Source organism: Phaeodactylum tricornutum, chromosome 13 (genome assembly GCF_000150955.2).
Source record: "Phaeodactylum tricornutum CCAP 1055/1 chromosome 13, whole genome shotgun sequence".
Taxonomy (NCBI): domain Eukaryota; phylum Bacillariophyta; class Bacillariophyceae; order Surirellales; family Neidiaceae; genus Phaeodactylum; species Phaeodactylum tricornutum.
Genome location: NC_011681.1, coordinates 663,530 through 681,575, shown reverse-complemented (window position 1 = coordinate 681,575; position 18,046 = coordinate 663,530). Strand labels below are relative to the sequence as shown.

At 48.9% G+C, this 18,046-nt stretch overlaps 7 protein-coding genes across 7 annotated transcripts; 4 read left to right on the top strand and 3 right to left on the bottom strand.

The window, feature by feature from the left end:
- Positions 1–1,946: 1,946 nt before the first annotated feature.
- PHATRDRAFT_47461 (predicted protein) lies at positions 1,947–3,343 on the top strand (the record flags this gene model as incomplete). Its single annotated transcript, XM_002181747.1, has 3 exons — positions 1,947–2,171; positions 2,394–2,743; positions 2,786–3,343. Coding segments are annotated over exons 1-3 (996 nt in total), but the record flags the coding sequence as incomplete, so codon positions are not given.
- A 1,586-nt stretch (positions 3,344–4,929) lies between these two features.
- PHATRDRAFT_37681 (predicted protein) lies at positions 4,930–6,516 on the top strand (the record flags this gene model as incomplete). Its single annotated transcript, XM_002181746.1, has 1 exon — positions 4,930–6,516. One exon carries the CDS (start codon positions 4,930–4,932, stop codon positions 6,514–6,516), a length of 1,587 nt encoding a protein of 528 aa, XP_002181782.1.
- A 105-nt stretch (positions 6,517–6,621) lies between these two features.
- On the bottom strand, positions 6,622–6,972 carry PHATRDRAFT_13922 (predicted protein; the record flags this gene model as incomplete). The annotated part of the gene is made up of 1 exon (XM_002181574.1): positions 6,622–6,972. A coding segment is annotated over one exon (351 nt), but the record flags the coding sequence as incomplete, so codon positions are not given.
- Positions 6,973–8,306: 1,334 nt separating this feature from the next.
- On the top strand, positions 8,307–9,270 carry PHATRDRAFT_13975 (predicted protein; the record flags this gene model as incomplete). The annotated part of the gene is made up of 2 exons (XM_002181745.1): positions 8,307–8,653; positions 8,745–9,270. Coding segments are annotated over 2 exons (873 nt in total), but the record flags the coding sequence as incomplete, so codon positions are not given.
- Positions 9,271–9,555: 285 nt separating this feature from the next.
- Positions 9,556–10,293, bottom strand: PHATRDRAFT_14138 (predicted protein; the record flags this gene model as incomplete). The annotated part of the gene is made up of 1 exon (XM_002181573.1): positions 9,556–10,293. A coding segment is annotated over one exon (738 nt), but the record flags the coding sequence as incomplete, so codon positions are not given.
- A 676-nt stretch (positions 10,294–10,969) lies between these two features.
- PHATRDRAFT_47458 (predicted protein) lies at positions 10,970–12,501 on the top strand (the record flags this gene model as incomplete). Its single annotated transcript, XM_002181744.1, has 1 exon — positions 10,970–12,501. Exon 1 carries the CDS (start codon positions 11,080–11,082, stop codon positions 12,499–12,501), a length of 1,422 nt encoding a protein of 473 aa, XP_002181780.1. The 5' UTR covers positions 10,970–11,079.
- A 53-nt stretch (positions 12,502–12,554) lies between these two features.
- Pt-MAD1 (mitotic spindle assembly checkpoint protein) lies at positions 12,555–17,905 on the bottom strand. The gene is made up of 6 exons (XM_002181572.1): positions 17,518–17,905; positions 15,975–17,434; positions 15,705–15,898; positions 14,902–15,156; positions 13,140–14,847; positions 12,555–13,005 (listed from the first exon to the last, which is right to left on the bottom strand). Exons 1-6 carry the CDS (start codon positions 17,835–17,837, stop codon positions 12,995–12,997), a joined length of 3,948 nt encoding a protein of 1,315 aa, XP_002181608.1. The 5' UTR covers positions 17,838–17,905; the 3' UTR covers positions 12,555–12,994.
- Between the last annotated feature and the right edge of the window lie 141 nt (positions 17,906–18,046).

Sequence of the window (18,046 nt, the reverse complement as noted above, 5' to 3'; positions counted from 1 at the left end):
GTCCTTCGCGCGTCTCGTATTCTACCCATCCACCATAGAACCAACACGGCCGCCACTCCTTTCCAACGCCGATCCACCGTTCCGACCAAACGTTGCAGTGTTTGGAGTAATACGTTCACGGTCGGCGTCTGCTGGACCGATGAGTTCCGCAGGGCCGTCACGCATGCTCCGGAGATTACGGCTAGGAGACCGAGACTGGTGGCTCCGTGCACGGCGTGGCCCGCGACGCGTCGTGCGCGGGGACTGTAGCGCAACTGCAGAAGCAATACGGTAGCCGCCGTCACGCCACCGGCGGTGATTGTTGACGACGAGCACCAAGTCGGTAAGCGTTGCTGAACCAGCTCTTGCAGAATGTTCGCGAACGCCACCAGTGGCATTTCGGGTGCGGAAGATGATGGCGATGTCGTCGTCGTCGTGGAGTGGGGACTACTCGATCGTTTACGTGGAGACGGTGACGCACACTTTGGTTCGGACGAGACTTCTTCTTCTTTTGATGTGGAGGAATCGTCCGAAGCAACACTGGAAGAGCACTCGTATTGGACCGATTGTGAAGGTGTATCAATCCCGATCGTGTACACGTCGTTGTGATTACTGCCGCCGTGCCATTGTTCCTTCGTCCAAATTGGTAGTAGTATTTTCCAACCCCCTGGTCGGAGCAACGCGTGTCGGGCTAGTGGCTCATCTATCCAGAGTGCGGATTGGAGTAGACGGGTGCGTTGCGCACGGTCTACCGGCAATCCGTACATGGCTAGACTGCCACAGAAGAATCCCGCACAAGTCGCCAGTACGCCTTGTTCGGGATCGAATACAAACCTCAAAACATCGTCCAGCACGAGCGCATCCAGTTTGCCGTGTATCGCATCCCACCGTTGTCGTAAACAACCGGCGGCGTCGGAGAGACCGAGAGCGATACCGCTGCAGAGCAAAAGGACGCGTAACAGGCCGCTCCAGGACATTTCGGACACGACCTGGAGCAAGGACGGCGCTGCCAAAGATACACCGGCAGTGAGAGCCAGCAAAGGGCCGCGCCAAGGTACCGACGTCATGGAGGACTGATACGCCGTGGATCCTGTCATTTGGTGGATGTGCGACGGACGGCTATACGATGGGGAAGCGGATGCGTTTCGTTATTGACAGTGTTCGGTTTTGCTGTTAGATTGAGACCCTCTCTAGCTAGGTAGTAAGTAAGCTGGCTTGGCTAGTGCGGGGGCTGCTCAGTTTTCTTGTCACGTAGGAGGCTGGCCGAGCCCTAACGTAAACGAACTGTAAGGTTCGGACAGGATAGGATACCTATCTCCGGGGACCGATGATGGTCTGTTCGTGATTTCGCTGGGACACTGTCTGTTTCTTTTGATTGGTGTGATACGTCAGGACGGAAATTCGAAACGCGAGCCTTGTGTTCGTCCAACATGGCTGCGAGCTCGAACAAGGCCACTCTTTGTTTCTCCGCCAATTTTCGAGCCCGACATAAATAGCGAACCACTTCGCGGAATGGCCCAAATTTGCGTTCCAACGGAATCCGGATTCGTAGGTGACGTAGCAATGTAGATCCTTCCATACATCCCATCCGTTGTTTCTCGCGAGCAACACATAATGACTCCTTCGAAATTGTGTATTACAAAGAGCTTGGGAGACTCTCTCCGCGGTCGTGACGTCCGTGGAACCAATGGCAATCCCAATGCTTTCCTCTGTGAGAGACTGACTTCGCCAACCAACCAACCGTGAGATCGGCCTCACGGATCGTGGATAGCGAGAGGATCTCTCGCGAGGGCGCGCGCTCGCGCAAATATTTATATAGATAGGTTTACCGAGATCGTACCATATAGGAATTGTGCGCGTGAGTGTGTGTGTGCGTGTGGAACAAAAAGTCTGCGTGCCTCGTTGGCACGAGTCTTTCCAGCAGCCGCGGATCCAAACCTGGTTTTGGTAGTTTTGACAAAGACCGACAGATACCTCCTCCCCGTGGTCTCTCTCACCACCGTTTACCGGTCCTGTGTTGGTGTGGTCACTCACTCACTCACTCATTACCTCATCGTCTGCTTACTTCCGCATTGTGCGATACACTTTTAAACAAGTCACATCATGTCTGTCGAGTTCCCTGTCTATCAGATTGACTTTTCGGCGGTAGCTGCGGGAAAACGCGTGGCCGCTACGAAACGGCGTATTCGATGGTACGTACCGTACCGTACACTACCGTACCCGACCCCTACGGTATGGGACGGTGCGAATCTTGGTGGAAGGATTCCGTGATGTGTCGTGGATTGGATGTTTTCGTAGTAATCATCCCGCATTACCATGTTGGTGTTGTGGTTGTTGTTGTGGTCGATACAGCGTCTCACGAAAACGGCATCTTGCGACGCATTTCTGACTTTCTCTTGTTCTTCTTCTTCTAGGCGTTTTGGTTTCCCCAATCAAGCCGCGCTCGCCGACGGTAAGACGGGGATCGAATGTCGAGGTGAAGAGCACGAAATTGTGATTGTTTGGTCCGTGACTTCCGGCAAGCGGCAAATCATCATGGACGGTCGCGAAGTGCACTTTTCCAACACCCGAACGTCGCTCATGGATCACACTTGGTCCGGAAAGGGCAATCACGTCATGAAGGTCCTCTGCCACGCATCGGCTCCCATGTCGGCCAACCCCGGATTCCGTCAGTACGACTTTTTCATTGACGGACAATCCTTCTTCCGCATGCCCAAGGTCTACGAGCTCGGTGTCCGACCAGGCTCGAGCGCCAGTCCCCGCGGTGGAGGCTACGACGGCGGATACGGACCTCCTCCGCCCCGCGCTCCCGCCGTGCGTTCGCCCTCGACGCTTTCGCAAGAAGACGCCGAGCTACAAGCCGCCATTAACGCCTCTCTGGAGGAATCACGGCGTCGTCTGGGGCCACGCGCCGGGAGTAGTGGAGGCGGATCCCTGGCCCCGCCCGCGGCCGATCTGCTCGATATGGGAGCGGAACCGTCGCCGGCTCCTCCCGAGGCCTACTCGCAGTCCAGTTACGACCAGGGTCAAGGGGGTCCGCCGCCGCCGCCGAATTACGGCGCACAGTCGACACAACCATCCTACTCGTACGGAGGTACCACGGTCGCACCCGGGGCGAACAGTAACCAACAGTTCTTGGCCTTGCCATCGTCCAGTAACTATCCGCCCCCGCAACAGCAACAGTACACTCAGGGACCAACATCACCTCCGCAACAGCAACAATACAACCAAGGCCCTCCACCTCCGCAACAGCAATATTACGACCAGTCGTATGGACAGCAATCCTTCCAGTCTTCTCAGGGATACGGTTCGCCGGGGCCGTCCCCCAACGGAGGTGGAGATCCGTTGGGTTTGCATACGGCGGAAGATCCGTTCGCACCCAAGCCACCCAGACGCGAGGATCTCATGAGTGATGTGTTGAAAGCCTACCAGAGCCCATCTCCCGTGACCCCCTCATCCGGAAATTACGGTAGTCCCGCTCCGCAGTACCCGGGACAACAGTTGTCGTTGAGCAACGGCCTGTACAACGGCGACGAAGAGTCGTTCCCGCAAAACGGATCGACGCCGATGTCGATGAACGCACTCGTGTCCACGGAAGAAGAACCGCTGAATCCGTTTGATGCTGCCCTCAAGAAACTCGTTAACTTTGACCACATTGACGAACCCGCTGAGGAACAACTCAAATTGACCATGAAGCAGAAGGAAGAGGAGACCAGCAAAAAGAGCAAGAACAAGAGTAAACCGTTGCCGCCGGCTGCCCAGAACATGGTCGGCTCGAGTGCCAGTCTTTCGCAAATTCAGCAGGTCAAGCCGCAGTCGACCCCGAAGAAGGAAGTCATGAAGCCGCCCCCGCAACTTTTCCACGCGGACGCGCACATGGCGGGGGCACTGGTTGTGCATGGACAGGGACCTCCTCCCCTACAGCCGCAGGGGTTTGGTGTAGTTCACAACGGTGGTTTTGGATACGCTGCTCAACAGCCTCCCATGTATCAGCAGGCGCCACCTCAACAATACTATCAACAGCCTCCGCCCCAGCCTTCCTACCAACAGGCTTCACCGAGTTACCAGTACCAGCAGCGCTAGAATGGAATCGCTGTTGGGCATTGTTGGTTGGGTGGATGCTGGTAGAATAACTTAGGATTAACATCGAGTATAACTGGAATTGGATGTTTCTTTTGCGAAAGTAAGTCGAGAATTTGCGATTTACTGTAAATCTATGCGCACTCTCAATATGTAAAAGAGGATTGAACTGTTGGAAAATAGACTTTCTCTAGCGTAACCTAGCAAACAGGATAGCTCTCAGGTGCAATTAATCGACTGTGTCGTGACTGTGATGTCAAACATTTTGGACGAACGACTGGTCCTCGCTCTCCACAAAGTGTCAGATGTCGTTCTCGCGTCCCAATCTTTCTCACCGATCATCGCACAGGCACACACGACCATCGAACATCAAAAAAAATGTTTCGTTTGTTGTGTTATCTTCGTGCGAACTGGGCTATCCACAAGTCGTATAGGTCACTCATGCCGTCAAGAGCTTCCTCCACTTTCTTTCCCAAAATACCCACAGGCAACAGAAAGTCCCCTCTCATGAAATTTGCCCTGGCTTTTTGGTGCCTCGTTTTTGTTGAAAGAAACGCGGCCTTCAATCCTTCAACCCACCTCCGTGTTCCTGAAAATGCCGTTACAGTTGTTACCTCCAGTCCAGAGCTAAGAGCAAATCCTTTTATTCGTACTTCCCGCTCATCTTGCACTACGAATCTTCGCGCTAAATTATGGGATCGACTCGAAATTGAGGAAGATCCGGAGCCTATGTGGTACTTACTTAATTGTGTGGCCACTCAGGAAATTGACTTGCTACGACAGTGTCGTGCAGTTACGGAGGACATGCCGGACGCTATCAAATTCGTTGTTCCAACTGTACGAAAGACTCGATCGCACGGCGCCAACAAAATGGTTACAGAAACGAAAGTGAAGTACCAAGGGTACGTCTTCGGCAAACTACGATTGTGTCCCGAAGTTTATGAAGCTATTCAGAATCTTGATCTTTGTCGGAGTTGGATGGGCACAGTGAACCACAAAGGTTACAAAAAGCTACCCCCTGCTCCATTATCGTTGAACGAAATTGAAGTAGAAAATTTTGGACTGGAGGAGTGGGAAGGGTTGGAAGAGGAGGAAGAAGAAGATCCTGACGCCGTGATCGTTGACAACGCCGACGAAGACGTCAAGCCAAATTACGACGTGGAAGCTCTGGAAGTATATCTTGGGCTACGCGTGGACGATATGGTAAAGGTAACCAAGAAGAACAAATTTTTCGACGAAGACGGTATCGTACGACGACTTAAGGAGGGCCAGATTTTCGTTCGGTTTTATACATATGGAACGATGTTTGAAGAGTGGTTGGATCCTGGCGATGTCCGAAAGCTTACCAACGACGAGGTGGTACGCGGACTCTCTGGTCCATCCCAACCCATAACTCAACAGGATTTTGACGGCCCCGATCGAAATCCGAGGAACTTCGATGAGCGTCGCCCTGGAAGCTTGCGAAACACGTTGATGAGCAGCACGGATGGCGGATCCCGCAATCGCCGTCAGGACCGAACGCAGCGTAGTCACGGACAAGAACGCGATAGATTTGGTAGATCAAATCAAGAACTTGCTCGAGAGGATCGCAACTGGGAATGGTACAAGGATCAGAAAAAAGAGAAGCAAACAGACGCAGCTGATAGTGACTGGAGCATGCGCGCTCAGACTCAACGGGGTCGTGATAGTCAATGGGCGGAACGTGATGTCGATAGCCAGTGGGGCCGCAAACCTCAGCGTCCAGAAAGACGGGAATCTCAAACGCAGAGAAAACGACAAGAAAACCGAAGAGCAGAGTCTGCTATCGAGGGTAATGATGACTGGAGTACCTTCGTTTCTCCATCAAGGGGCTCATCATCGAGTGCTCCAGCCGTTGAAGAAGACGATTTTTTTGTCTCCCTAATGACAGACTTGTCCAAGGATTTGGGATCAGACCAAAGCTCTAAGTCATCCGCATCTGCTGGGTCGAAACATTCAGACAATACCTCGGACGAAGACGACTTTTTCGCGTCGTTAATGTCAGAAATCGAGGACAAAGAAGAAGTTTCTTCCCTTCCTCCTCCCAAGAAGATTGGTACGCCAAAACAAAAGACTTCCTCCCCAGATGACGAATTCTTTGCTTCGTTAGAAGCGGAGCTCGGTAAAGCCGTCGAGGAGAGGCCGGAGAAGGAAACAGACGACGCCGAGGATTTCTTCGCCAGGCTTGAAGCCGAGATCGCCCCTACGCTGGATCCGCCACTACCGAATTTCAGAGGTGATGGTACGAATCATTCAGAGAAAGCACCTACGAATTCATCTCCACCTCCATTGCAGAGTGTAAGTAAACGCTCGTCATTGAGATCTGATGATCTTGGCAAAAAGACGATGCCTGCTCTGAAAGAAATGTTGAAGGAGCGCGGCCTCAAGGTTTCCGGGAAGAAGGCTGAGCTGATCGACCGGCTACAACATGGATCCTAAAGAAATGTATTATTAGTGATTTGTCGCTTTCGAGAATTGTGTAATTCTAGAGCGACAGAGAGTGGGTCGGTATCGACAAGTAATCACAATATGATTTAACGTCTTCTACACAGGTGCTCTTCTACTATCACGAGCCCCTCCAAAGCTCTCTAGAAATCGTTCTACGGCGGGAATGCGGAAAACTTCGCCGACAACCGGAGTATCTTTCATGGATTGTGCCGCAATAGGAAAAAATTGACCGAACAGATAGATCAAACCGTAGAACTGAAGTATCATACCAAATATTGGCCACCGGAACATGACCAGCAAAATTCCTCCAAAGAAAGAAATAATACCACGCATTCGATCCGGTCTTGAGAAGAATCTAAGTGTTCTTGAAAAGCCGATTGTCAAAGTCAAGCCGGTCAGAAATAATATATCCCCTAGAGCCAGCATGGCAGAATCGAAGAGGAACAGACATCCGAGAAAGAGGAAGACGCAACCCAAAAAGAGTAGCGCAGTTCCAATCTTGGTGTTATCACTGATCATGGCGCGATACAGAGTAAAGTCTAGGAGTACAGGTCGTTCTTTGTAACGTATTGAAAACGACCAGCGCCAGGCTTACTGTTAGAGTGACTCCTGTGGCAAACCAATAGGGGTCCTCTGTTGTGTTTGTGCGCGTTTCAACGGTTTTTGTTCGTACATTTGACTGCGATGATTAGAGCGCGCTCACTGAATTGAGGTGCGAGGACAGACAATCAGGTAAGAACAAAGAACGGCGCACGTCCTTTCCTTCCATCTCAAAATTTCAGGTCACCACTAGCTAGTAGCAGGAACTATTAACAGTTCTGCTTGCCTGCTTATTTTGGGTTGCTCTTACTAAATTCCATTGCTTTGAAGAAACAGTTGTTGGACACTGCTCGATCTCTATGCTCATATTGTTCCATAAGGTAGTGAGTGGTGTAGCTTTGGGGGCAGATCTGACAAGAAGGAAGAACAAGAGCGCGGTTTTTGCAGCTGGGCAGGTGATATCATCGATCTTCTCCGGGTATCTTCGAGGTTTCCGTCCTTTTCCGATGTCCTGGTGATGTGGCAGCGGAAGTCTTTGTACACTTGAGATCGCAGTACTTTTGTCAAATTTGATGAATTCTGTCGTAAATTCTCACACAATGTACTTGTACTTATTTGAACTTAGACCTCGTGCATTGCCAACGTCAGCTCAACCCCGAACTTTCACGTTGTTTCATGCGAGGTCAGCCCGCAATGGAGATCAGAACCTCGTGCGCTCATAAAATGCACCCACCTTACGTGTTATTTCAGGTAAGTTCTATGCTTACTTACAGTTAGTGTGAGCAAAGAATAAAACTTCTGATGGCCCAAGCTATTTTCTTGTGCCTTCACAATATTCCACTGCTTACCCTTCTCTGAAACCTTTCCATCCTTAGCTCTTGGCGAGTTTCTGTTCTCAAATAACGATTCCTAGGCGATCGTACTTGCTCCGTTCCCATTCCTCCAGAAACACTTTGCTTGCGAACCAGAACTTTACGGGGGAACCAGTTCATTTTGACTTGGATGACAATAATCCGATGGAGGCTCCCAAATCTAGCTTGAATGAAAAAAAGGTCTTCGGAGGGGAACTATTACGATCAGTCCTGACGGAATGTCAACCTCAAGAAGGCTCTCCAGCCAACACCTTCACAGAGCATGAACTCCAAGAACTGCAGGCAGCCTTGCCAAACATGAATATCCGACCTCGTACAATGAAAAAGACAGCCGTTGAAGATGGTTGTAAAATCTTGGATATATTAGAACCTTGGAAGGCACCTACTGATATCACCCGTCAATCAGAAGCCCCGCAAGAAGCTCCAACTTTGGAATGGCACGGCGCGCCGGAATTTAAATCACCTGATCCTGCGTTACCACGTGCTTTTCGACAAAAAGTGCGGGACGGGTACTTGACGGGACCGACCAATGGCGCGTGTCCTGGATTTCTGCAGTGCAATGTTGTTATATTACCTCAGGGACAAACCGCATTCGACTTTTTACTCTTCTGTCAACGCAATCCAAAGTCATGTCCCCTTATTGACGTCTGCGATGTAGGATCGCCACACCCTTGGGGTGTGGCGCCTCTAGCGGATCTTCGTACTGACGTTCCAAAGTAAGTAATTTCGATACGCAAATCGTGATCTCTTGGAACGCACGTTTTAGTTATCCTGAATTAACAATTTGTATGTTTTCCCTTTCGAAAGATATGCTATTTACAGAAATGGTAAGCTCGAACAAGAAGTCACAGACGCGACATCTTTTTGGCCCGAAAATTCTGTTGCATTTTTAATTGGTTGCAGCTTTTCCTACGATGGTGCGTTGATGGAAGCAGGTATTCCTCTTCGATCTGCCGAGCAGGGCAAGAACGTGCCTATGTACCGGACCAGCCTTAAATGTCGCAGCGCGGGCAAGTTGCACGGGAATGTGGTGGTTTCCATGAAACCCATCCCAGCGCTGCAGATATCGAGGCACGTCGAAATCACCTCCAAGTATCCGCACGCACACGGAGGGCCGGTTTGTATTGGGCGACCCGATGTCATTGGTGTATTTGACCTGGAACGACCAGACTGGGGCGAAGCGATTGACTTGGGCCCAGACGAAGTGCCCGTGTTCCATGCGTGTGGTGTGACACCACAGGCAGTCCTCATGGACTCGAAGGTGCCCTTTGCCATTACGCACGCAGCAGGGCACATGTTTGTGACGGACCTACCGTCTAATATGGGGGTTTAAGGTCAGTTGTAAGTATGCAACGACGTACGCATTTACCAAAAACTTGTTCGTCCTTACGATTCTTGTTCGCTTTGTGAGTGACTCAACAATCAACACATGTGGGTTGCTATGGAGGGTCAAGATTTATGGTTTACTAGCTAGCTATATTGCTTTGCGCGCGAAAGGAGTATATTTTGTGAGAGCCAGCTTGCGTGTTTTGTGTGTCCTACGCTCCATCAACTTACATTACATAAAAAATAAAATTACACATACATATTCGTATCACACAGTTACATTAATCTAAGTTTATAGAACGTCCTGTATTATGCGCTCAGTGGCTGGCAACAGGAGTTCGCTGGTTCTAGTAAAGACAGCTCGGTACACAGGTAAACCTTTATCCAGCACGCTTACTTCTCGCTCCGTGGGAACTCCTAAGAAATTCTCGGAAAGGTAATCATTCTTCGATTCCAGCATATCCTCAAAGTAAACGGCTCGTTCACGAAATTGCAGCCGCATGTCGTCCAAAACGGATTGTACGTCCGATTGCAAAAAAACTACCGCATTCGTTGGCATGTATACTGCCAAGGCGTCAATCAACTGCGGTGTCACGACTCTTCGTTTGGCGTGATGGGATTTAAAATGCGGGTCGGGGAATTGAATTGTTACACGGGTCAATCGCAAATTATGATTGTCGTCATCCATGCGGGCAAGAGCAGCCTTTTGATAGAGTCGCAAAACACGACTAAGGTCCACGTTGGCGTTGCACCCGACATAATCGAGTTTGCCCTGTAAATGGTGCACAGCCACGCGATCCCGGGCGTACTGTGCCACCAGGGGACGAATCTCCAATCCAAGATAGTTGTACGAATCCAAGCCATCTTTCGGTTCTTGTTTTGCCAAGTCCAGCAAAAACCCCCCTTTACCACAGCCAATGTCTATATGAAGCTGCTTGCTGCAATCACTGAATACATCTTGCGGCCATTTCTCGGAAAGCTCCGTCTCTTGCTGGTACTTTCTGGAGAGAGGATTGACGTGCTGCCGGAACCTGGTGTTGCCCCTGCGTTTGCGTTTGGAACGTTCGGAAAGCTGCGGATCCGTCCAAGGCGACGATATTTTCTCCTGACGACTAACGGTACTTGCTGTAGTGCAATCGGAGCCCTCGGAAAAGAGACGTAAAGCTCTCGTACTGCGGTTGGCACCGCGAGAACTGCGAGTAGCGAAAGGGCCATGTTCAAGGATACAGCCCGGTACCAAGGCCAATGGCGTTGGACGAGCGAAAGTTCTCGAGAACATTACAAGCAGTGAAATGACTGGAGCAACAAATAATAGCTGCAACCTTGGAGTTCTGTAAAGAAATGATGATCTGAAAGGATCAGAAGACGCTGCCATTGTCGTCCATCGCACTCTACTTGTTTTAGTTGTAGAAACAAGCTTTCGAGCCAGAGAAAAATGGATGGCCACCTACGGCGGCCCGGTGATATTTCGTGAAACATTCTCATCCCGTGCTTCGACTTCGCGGGACGTTTGATAGGGGTAAGGGTTTTTGACTGTACCCTGGAGACACTACTCACAGGTCGCACGGTCACGGTCAATTACCTATATTTTTATCGTAAAAAAACGTATCTGGACACCTGTGCTTTTGGCCAATCAATGGTGTCTCTTACTGTTAGTCACTCCAAATATGGTAGCTGCAACGAAACCCATACAACTTCGAAAAAAACTTTCTGCATACCTGGGATTTGACGCCAACGACGAAATAGATGAATGCAGGAGGAACAACGAATTACCAGTAATAAGCTAAAAGAGACCATTTGATTGGATGCAGACATCATGAAACCAGGAGGTCAGCGACAAAGGCGGAAAATTCTGTCGGAAGAAGAGTACACGCAAACATTATCACAAATTATTCAGCGTGACTACTACCCCGACCTGTCCGATCTCGAACGACAGGCTGCTTTGCAGGATCGCCGGAGTGTGGGTGACATTGAGGGTGCCGTTGCGATTCGGCGAGCCACACGAAAACTGCAGCGACACGAAGAGAGCTTGGCAATCCAGGAAGCGGAACAAGAAGCCGAGACGGACGAACGCACGGGTCTCCGTACAGTCGCTCGACCATTGCATCAGGAAACACTTTCCGGCTTTCACACACGCGCCACCAACGAAGACGATGCCGAATTTGAGGTCGAGCAACGAAGAGAAATAGATAAGCTACATGCTAGAAAGCGAATGCTTACCATTACCAACGGACCGACACCGGACAGCAATCACCGTTCCCTTGCGGATTCCTCTCCTTTCCAACTTGCATCCGATGAATTCAATCCGTCTCCCGTTCGTGTAACGCACCGTCTAGCAGAGGAAGAAAACTCCTTTTTCTTTGTTCCTACACCAATGCAATCACATTGCCAGAAAACTCAGCCGCAGCTCGCAGGTATCACATTTTCCAAAGAGCAACCGGATGCCCCCTACACTGCTGCGACTGAAGAACACACGAGGGCTCTTATGCCACCACCAAAACGGCCAACGAGTAACGCATCAATCCCATCTAAAGACACCCTGATGGAATACATACCCAAAGATCGTTTGGAGAAGCAAATAGAGCCGTCAGCAACGCGATTTCCCAAACAGCCTCTACTTATTCATTTACCGCGGCAGCATTTGGAAGGTTCCAGTAGTGGTTCCATAACCGAGTACACGACAGATGCGTCAACTGATATCGATTCCCCAGCTTACCCTTCTCTTGAAACAGATCTGTTAAAAGGAATGAAGCGTCGGCGGAGAGAGCAAGCGTCGTTCGTGCAAATGACTCCTTTGATAGTCCCAGGAGCTGTCGGAATGAACGATTCTCCGATTACTACTTGGGGTACAGTGGCCAACACACCTACATTACTAGAGACCACGAAATTACCACAGGCATTTCAATTCCCCAAAGTCAGCGAGCGCGACGAAGCTGCGAGCAAAGCCCGTGCCAAGCTAGACGAACGAGTGCGAAAAAGTCTGGCGGCTTCTACCCCTTTGTTGAGCAAGACAGCCTTGGCTTTGCTAAAAAGGCCATCACGACCGATGTCCGCTCGGTCACGATCTGCCTTGGGGAGTGCACTTCGAATATCGTACACTCCTTTGCAGCAGAAACGGAGTGGTCGCGATACTACGTATCATATAACTCCGAGGACGAAAAGTAATCTTGTCTCAGACAAAACAAACAAGAAAGACCAGAAAAGCATAACCGATGGACTACTTAAACTTCCGAAATAAGAGCTGTTTCTACTTCTTTACATTGCGGCTCCATTCGTGTGGTTCTTCGTAGTTGATTAGACTGCTTTCATACATCTTACGCCAAGTGTTCGCTGAAACTAGTCCTTGAATAAGTTCAGTATTCGGCGGACTCAAAAAACCATCATCACAGCACAGTTCAAATGCTCTTGACACCAATTCATCCTTTGCTCTATCCTTTGCTGGCAAGCAGACCTTGAGCGCTCGGAAGAACACTTCGTATGTACCTAAATCAGTAAGCTTGCTTTCTCGAACTTTCGACAGCGTTTTGAAAAGCGAGACTTTCGCTATGTCTCGCTCCACTTTATCTGCCCTCAGACAAGCTCTCAAAACATCCCTGAGTATGAATTTATCGGGTTTGACTCCAGCGTTCTCCAATTTTTCGAAAATCGTTTGCACTCGCGTGAAGCAGCGTGGCGCTCTACTCTCGATAAGCATGTATGTCGCGGACGAAAACGCAAAACAATCATATGTTTCAACTCCCAACTGTAACATACGATCAAGCCAGTAGGTAACACGCTCTGCATTTTCCAACGTGACATTTGTTTTGTAAGTGTGAATGATTCCATGGAACATCCTATCAGAAGGTTTGCAATCTGCCCGTTGCGTTAACTCGTAACGGTAAATGAGATCGTCGAGTAATTCTTCCCGTTTTTTCAGACTACTTCTCCCTCTTTTTGACAAAACTTTCATGTATTGAGTACATAGATTCGTGCTTAGGAAAATATTGTTGTAACCTTTCTCCTGGTAGGCTTGAACGCGTTCAAAAATCTTTGTTAGCTCCTTTGTCTGCTCCTTCGCTGCGAGTAGCTCCGTAATGCGCTCATAGCACTTCAAGGGTACGGGAAACAGATCACCGGATTGCCCTCCTTTGAGTAGATTGCCTTCAGCTGCTTCCAGAATCTCTAATGCATCTCTGTCACGCTGAAAGTAGAGAACAACATCGATTGTTGTGTAAATGAGTGATCCAAGCGCATCAGCACTGACCTCGAGCGCGCCACTACCAACCCTTCGAAACAAATGAAAGAGCGCAGACTTGATTTCTTCCATTCTGTGCTTTCGTCTCATACCAACAAGCGATCGCACGACTATCTCGTAGCATCGAAAGTCAAGCTCGGCATCACTCTTCTCCAGAAGGCTCAGCAACGAGAGCAATTTGTCTGGATCGAGCTCATGAGAGAATAATTCAAGCACAGAACAACATGCTCTGGCGGATACTGCCGATCCGTTGTCTACCATAAACGTCACAAAGCGCAACGATCTCTTCACGTCTTTCGCTTTGATAAGAACACCCAAAATGTGTTCTGAAATTTCTGAAACCTCGGAGACTTCGATGTTTGGCCACTGGCGTCTAGCAAGTTTGTCTAGGGCAGCGACGTCATCCTCTGCGACAAACGCATCTTTCAGTAACGCCTTGGTGGACATCTTGAAAGTAGCAGTGTCAAAGGTTTGCATCTTAGACAATATCTCAAAGGCTTGCTTTCCTGCTCGAGGGTAATCACTTTCAAACCACAGTTGTGCAATGTTCACATATACTGAGTCCTTTATTTCAACTGCCATCTCCGATCTTAATGGCTCGAGTTCCTTTAAAATTTCGACCGCCCTCCAGGGTGCATCCGAATGACCGCTCCTTATCCATAAGCTAATTACTTGCTCAACTTTCCTACCAACTACTTCCGTCGAAGTGTAAGATTGGTCTTTAAGCATCTTTTGAAGTGACTGCGTAGCCTTGATTGGCTCATTTGAATTAACAAAGAAGTCAATTAGTGCTTCTGCGAGACCATCAGGACAGCCTGGAGCCTCTTTCCATCGATCAAAAATGTTTTCTACCACGTCGGCATCGTCGAGCTTAGCGCTTTGAACAACCGACAAAGTTCGCTTCTGCAGTGCCTTTTGTTCAAAGGAAGACAAACCTATTTTATTTGACTTTTTCTCGGTCGTTATGTCCAAAATTTCTGGTCGAAGCTCGTTCCACTCAAGCCGATTGCTCAGATCTTGCATAACATCGGACACACGCTGCGCTACCATTTTATCACCTAACACAGTGGCCTGCCTGCGAGCTTCATGGAAGCAGGAAACGAGTCTTTCTCTATGTGCTTCCAATATTTCTAGTATTTCATGCGATACGAGCAAAGAAACTGCCAGCTCCGTACTTCGCGCGTCGTCCGCGGTCAGACAGGACTCCACGAGTGCCACAAACTCGATTGCCGGTAAAGGTCTTTTCCAAAGTCTCCTGTTTTTGCGGTCGCAGAGCCTTGTCCAGAGGGCATAAGATCTTTCAATAGGCATGGAAACACCAGGAAATGCATTGGATACTTCCAACCAAGCCTGAAGGGTTGCGAGAAGCATAGGCGAAAGATCTGAACTTCGCTTTCGACTTACAGGAGAACGAGCAGCTTCTTCAGCAAGCAAACGTTGCAAAAGTCTATCAGCCGAATCGACAGCTGTGCCTTTCATTGAATGCGCATGGGTGTTTTCGCTCTCGTTTGACCCGTCCACCCCGTCGAGCTGTAGCCAGTGTAGCATAGTGGTAAGGATTTCGTCCCACTGATCATTTGTTAACGTCCCAAGTGCATTTTTCCGCACATCCAACGCTATTCGAGTGAATTTATCCAGGTTGATAGTGTTAGGCTGCCGCTGTGTTCGCGATGTAGATGATAAATGGCGACGGAATGGCGAGGCCCCAGTATTTGTGCATTTTCCAAGTATTCCATCAAAGAACGGCGCTACTGTCAAAGTGCATCGTTGGCGTTGTCGTCGTAAGCTTGTCCTCGAGAGAAATCTGTCACTTTTGGTGAGTAGTCGCAGCATACTACAACAAGGAAAGCTTGCATTAACAAAATCTCGCGCTGGAAGAGATGAATACCGACAGTGAACACGAGGTTGAGCGCTCTTGGGAGGGTTGTTTTGATTGGCGAAACGCCCAGAAATTCTGACTGACAAAACGTTACCTACAAAAATAGGCCGGGGAATCGCCGGAGCGCATTAAACGCCCCCCGATCCTCCATTCTTTCAAACCTTAATATAGCTGCCAAAAAATTGGCTACAATTGAAGGCATTCACGGTCAACAACGACTGCATCATATGTTGTCTAGACTGGTAAAATAGATCAAGCTGAGAAGGCTAGCAAGCTTGTCAGTGGGCATCGCAGCAAATGCAAAGCATTGTATTGGTTACATCATTACTGTCTGCTTTTCGAAAAGACTAAGCTGAACACTTGCCAGGAATGCAGGCAGACTTTGAAATTTGTTTATATAGTCGTAGCTTGGCGACGTAGATAGAACCCTCGCCAAGTCGGTGTTGAGAATATCAAGAGATGCAATTTCTTCACCTTTGGGCCATTTCAGCATCAAATGGTCCTCTTCTTGTTCAGAATACACTTCAAAAAAAAAAACGATCAATACACAGTGAGAAAAGAGGACACTGAAAACGAATCAATACGTACAATTGCCTACCTGAGCGCACACGGAATGTGGGCCGATCTGTACCAGGGAGCATGTCAACCTTGAAGCCAGTCATTAAGTACACTCCCTCACGGAAAAGCGAGATTTGTTCCTTAAAATTCTCTTTCAGCCGCTTGTTAAGCTTCTCTGGATCAGGGGCCAACTTGGAGGGCCGATCGATTTTTGCAGCCTCAAGTTGTCGTCGCAGTACTTTGACTTCTTCCTTCAGAGCTTCGACAATAGGCGTATCCTTGATGTGAAGCACGCGAGACAGCTCTGGATTAAACGACCCTTTACCAGCCAGCCTTTCAGCTTCCATTGCGCGTTCCTCGGCTATGTTCCCTCTCTCTCGTTCAGCTTGCAATGCTTCCCGTAACTTGACAAACTTTTCCTTCACTTCATCAAGCTCGTTCTCTTTGCGTGCCCTCTCTTTCGTCGACGCATCTAGTTCTCCCTTCAAACTGTCCTGTTGTTTCGTCATCAAATCAAGTTCGTCCCTGGCAGAGGTCAACATCAGTTCAAGACTCTGAGATGTAGTGTCGAACTTTGGAGCACTCTTGAGGGAACTCAGAGGCAAACCATCGAACGTTTTGATCAAGTCTCGAAGTGATTCAATTTCTTTTTTATAAATCGAGTTCTGTCCTTGAATAAGATCGATCTCAAGCTGTTTTGTTCGGATATTGTCCTCCCATTCTTTTCGTTTACTGTTCCAGCGACGTTCCTTAAGCTCGAAATCGTGAATTTTTGCTTCAGTAGCAAAAATGTCGGCTTTCTGTTGATTTATTATATCCTTCAGCTTCTCTACAGATTGCTCCGCCATTTGAGTTTTCATTTCAGCCGAATCTAAGAACCGCAAAAGCGCGGACACTTCGGGAGGACCCCCTGAGCTTCCTGACGCCAAGCCCCGGCTTTTCAACAAAACATCCAAACTTTGACAGAACTCCTGCCAGATCTGAGTTTCTGCAATAGTTTTGTCGTACTGACGACGAATTTCTTGTAGATCCCCTTCGAGACTTGGTAGCCGCTGTAAAGCTGCCCGTCCTTCTTCGCGCTCTCGGATTAATCTACGATTCTGTTGCTGTAGATCATCGTTCCTATGCACACATTGACGATTTTTGCGTTCTGTCTCAGCAAGTTTGATTCGAACGCGATTGAGTTCTTTCAAAACGGCCGGTGGGGCTTCATCAACGAAAGTTTGAGGCTTTGCAGGCGACGAGATTTCAAGATACTTCTTGTGTTCTTCGAGCTTTGACTCCGTGGCCTTGCGCAAAGCTTCAAGTTCATTCCTCACTGACGTTTCCGTATCGTCTCTTTCCTTCAAGCTCTCTTCAGCTTGACGACATTTGTTCTCCCAGAAGCGTGCCCTCGATTCTTCTCCATCGTCTTCGCTGTCACCGAGTTCCTCCAATCGAATTTGACAGTCGCGTAGCTCACCTAAAGTCTGATTTCGAGCATCGCGTAGTTGAGACGTCCTTTTTATGAAGTGAAAAAGTAGGGTTAAACAGAAGCGGATAAGTAAGGGTGATAAAGATAGCCCTACGTTTTGTCGACTTACATCCGCTCCGATTCGGACTGTACTTCCTCCAACAAGTTTTTGGCTTCTTGTGCTTCCTCCAACGCAAATTCCGCCTGTTTTTGCAGTCGTTGATGAACCTGTTGTGCTCTCTTCCGATCCAGAGCACGCAGCGATCGTTCGTGGTCCAGCTCGGCCTGCAGGGTTTCGAGCTGGTGCTGAGAAACGAAGGTCGGTTTGAACTGGCTGTGAGATGATGCGCGAGTTGAGAAGCTCAAAGCTGAAATAGCTAAGTTATCACTTCCTTCTTCGTCGCTCTCCCGGGCACTGTCAATGGAGCGCTTCTTTCGTGGCCGGGACATGGTGGGCAAACTATTGAGAGGACGAGGCCAGTCTGTTTGAATTTCCTCTATTTGTATGCTAGAAACGATCTACAAAACTTATGTAAACAATCTAGATCATCGCCGATGTCGCTGTATTGCCTAGTAGCAGCAAAAATATATTGGCTGCCGCTCTGCTCTACTTCAGGATGCTAACTAAAATAAATTTTTGGAATTTTTAAAGTTTCAAA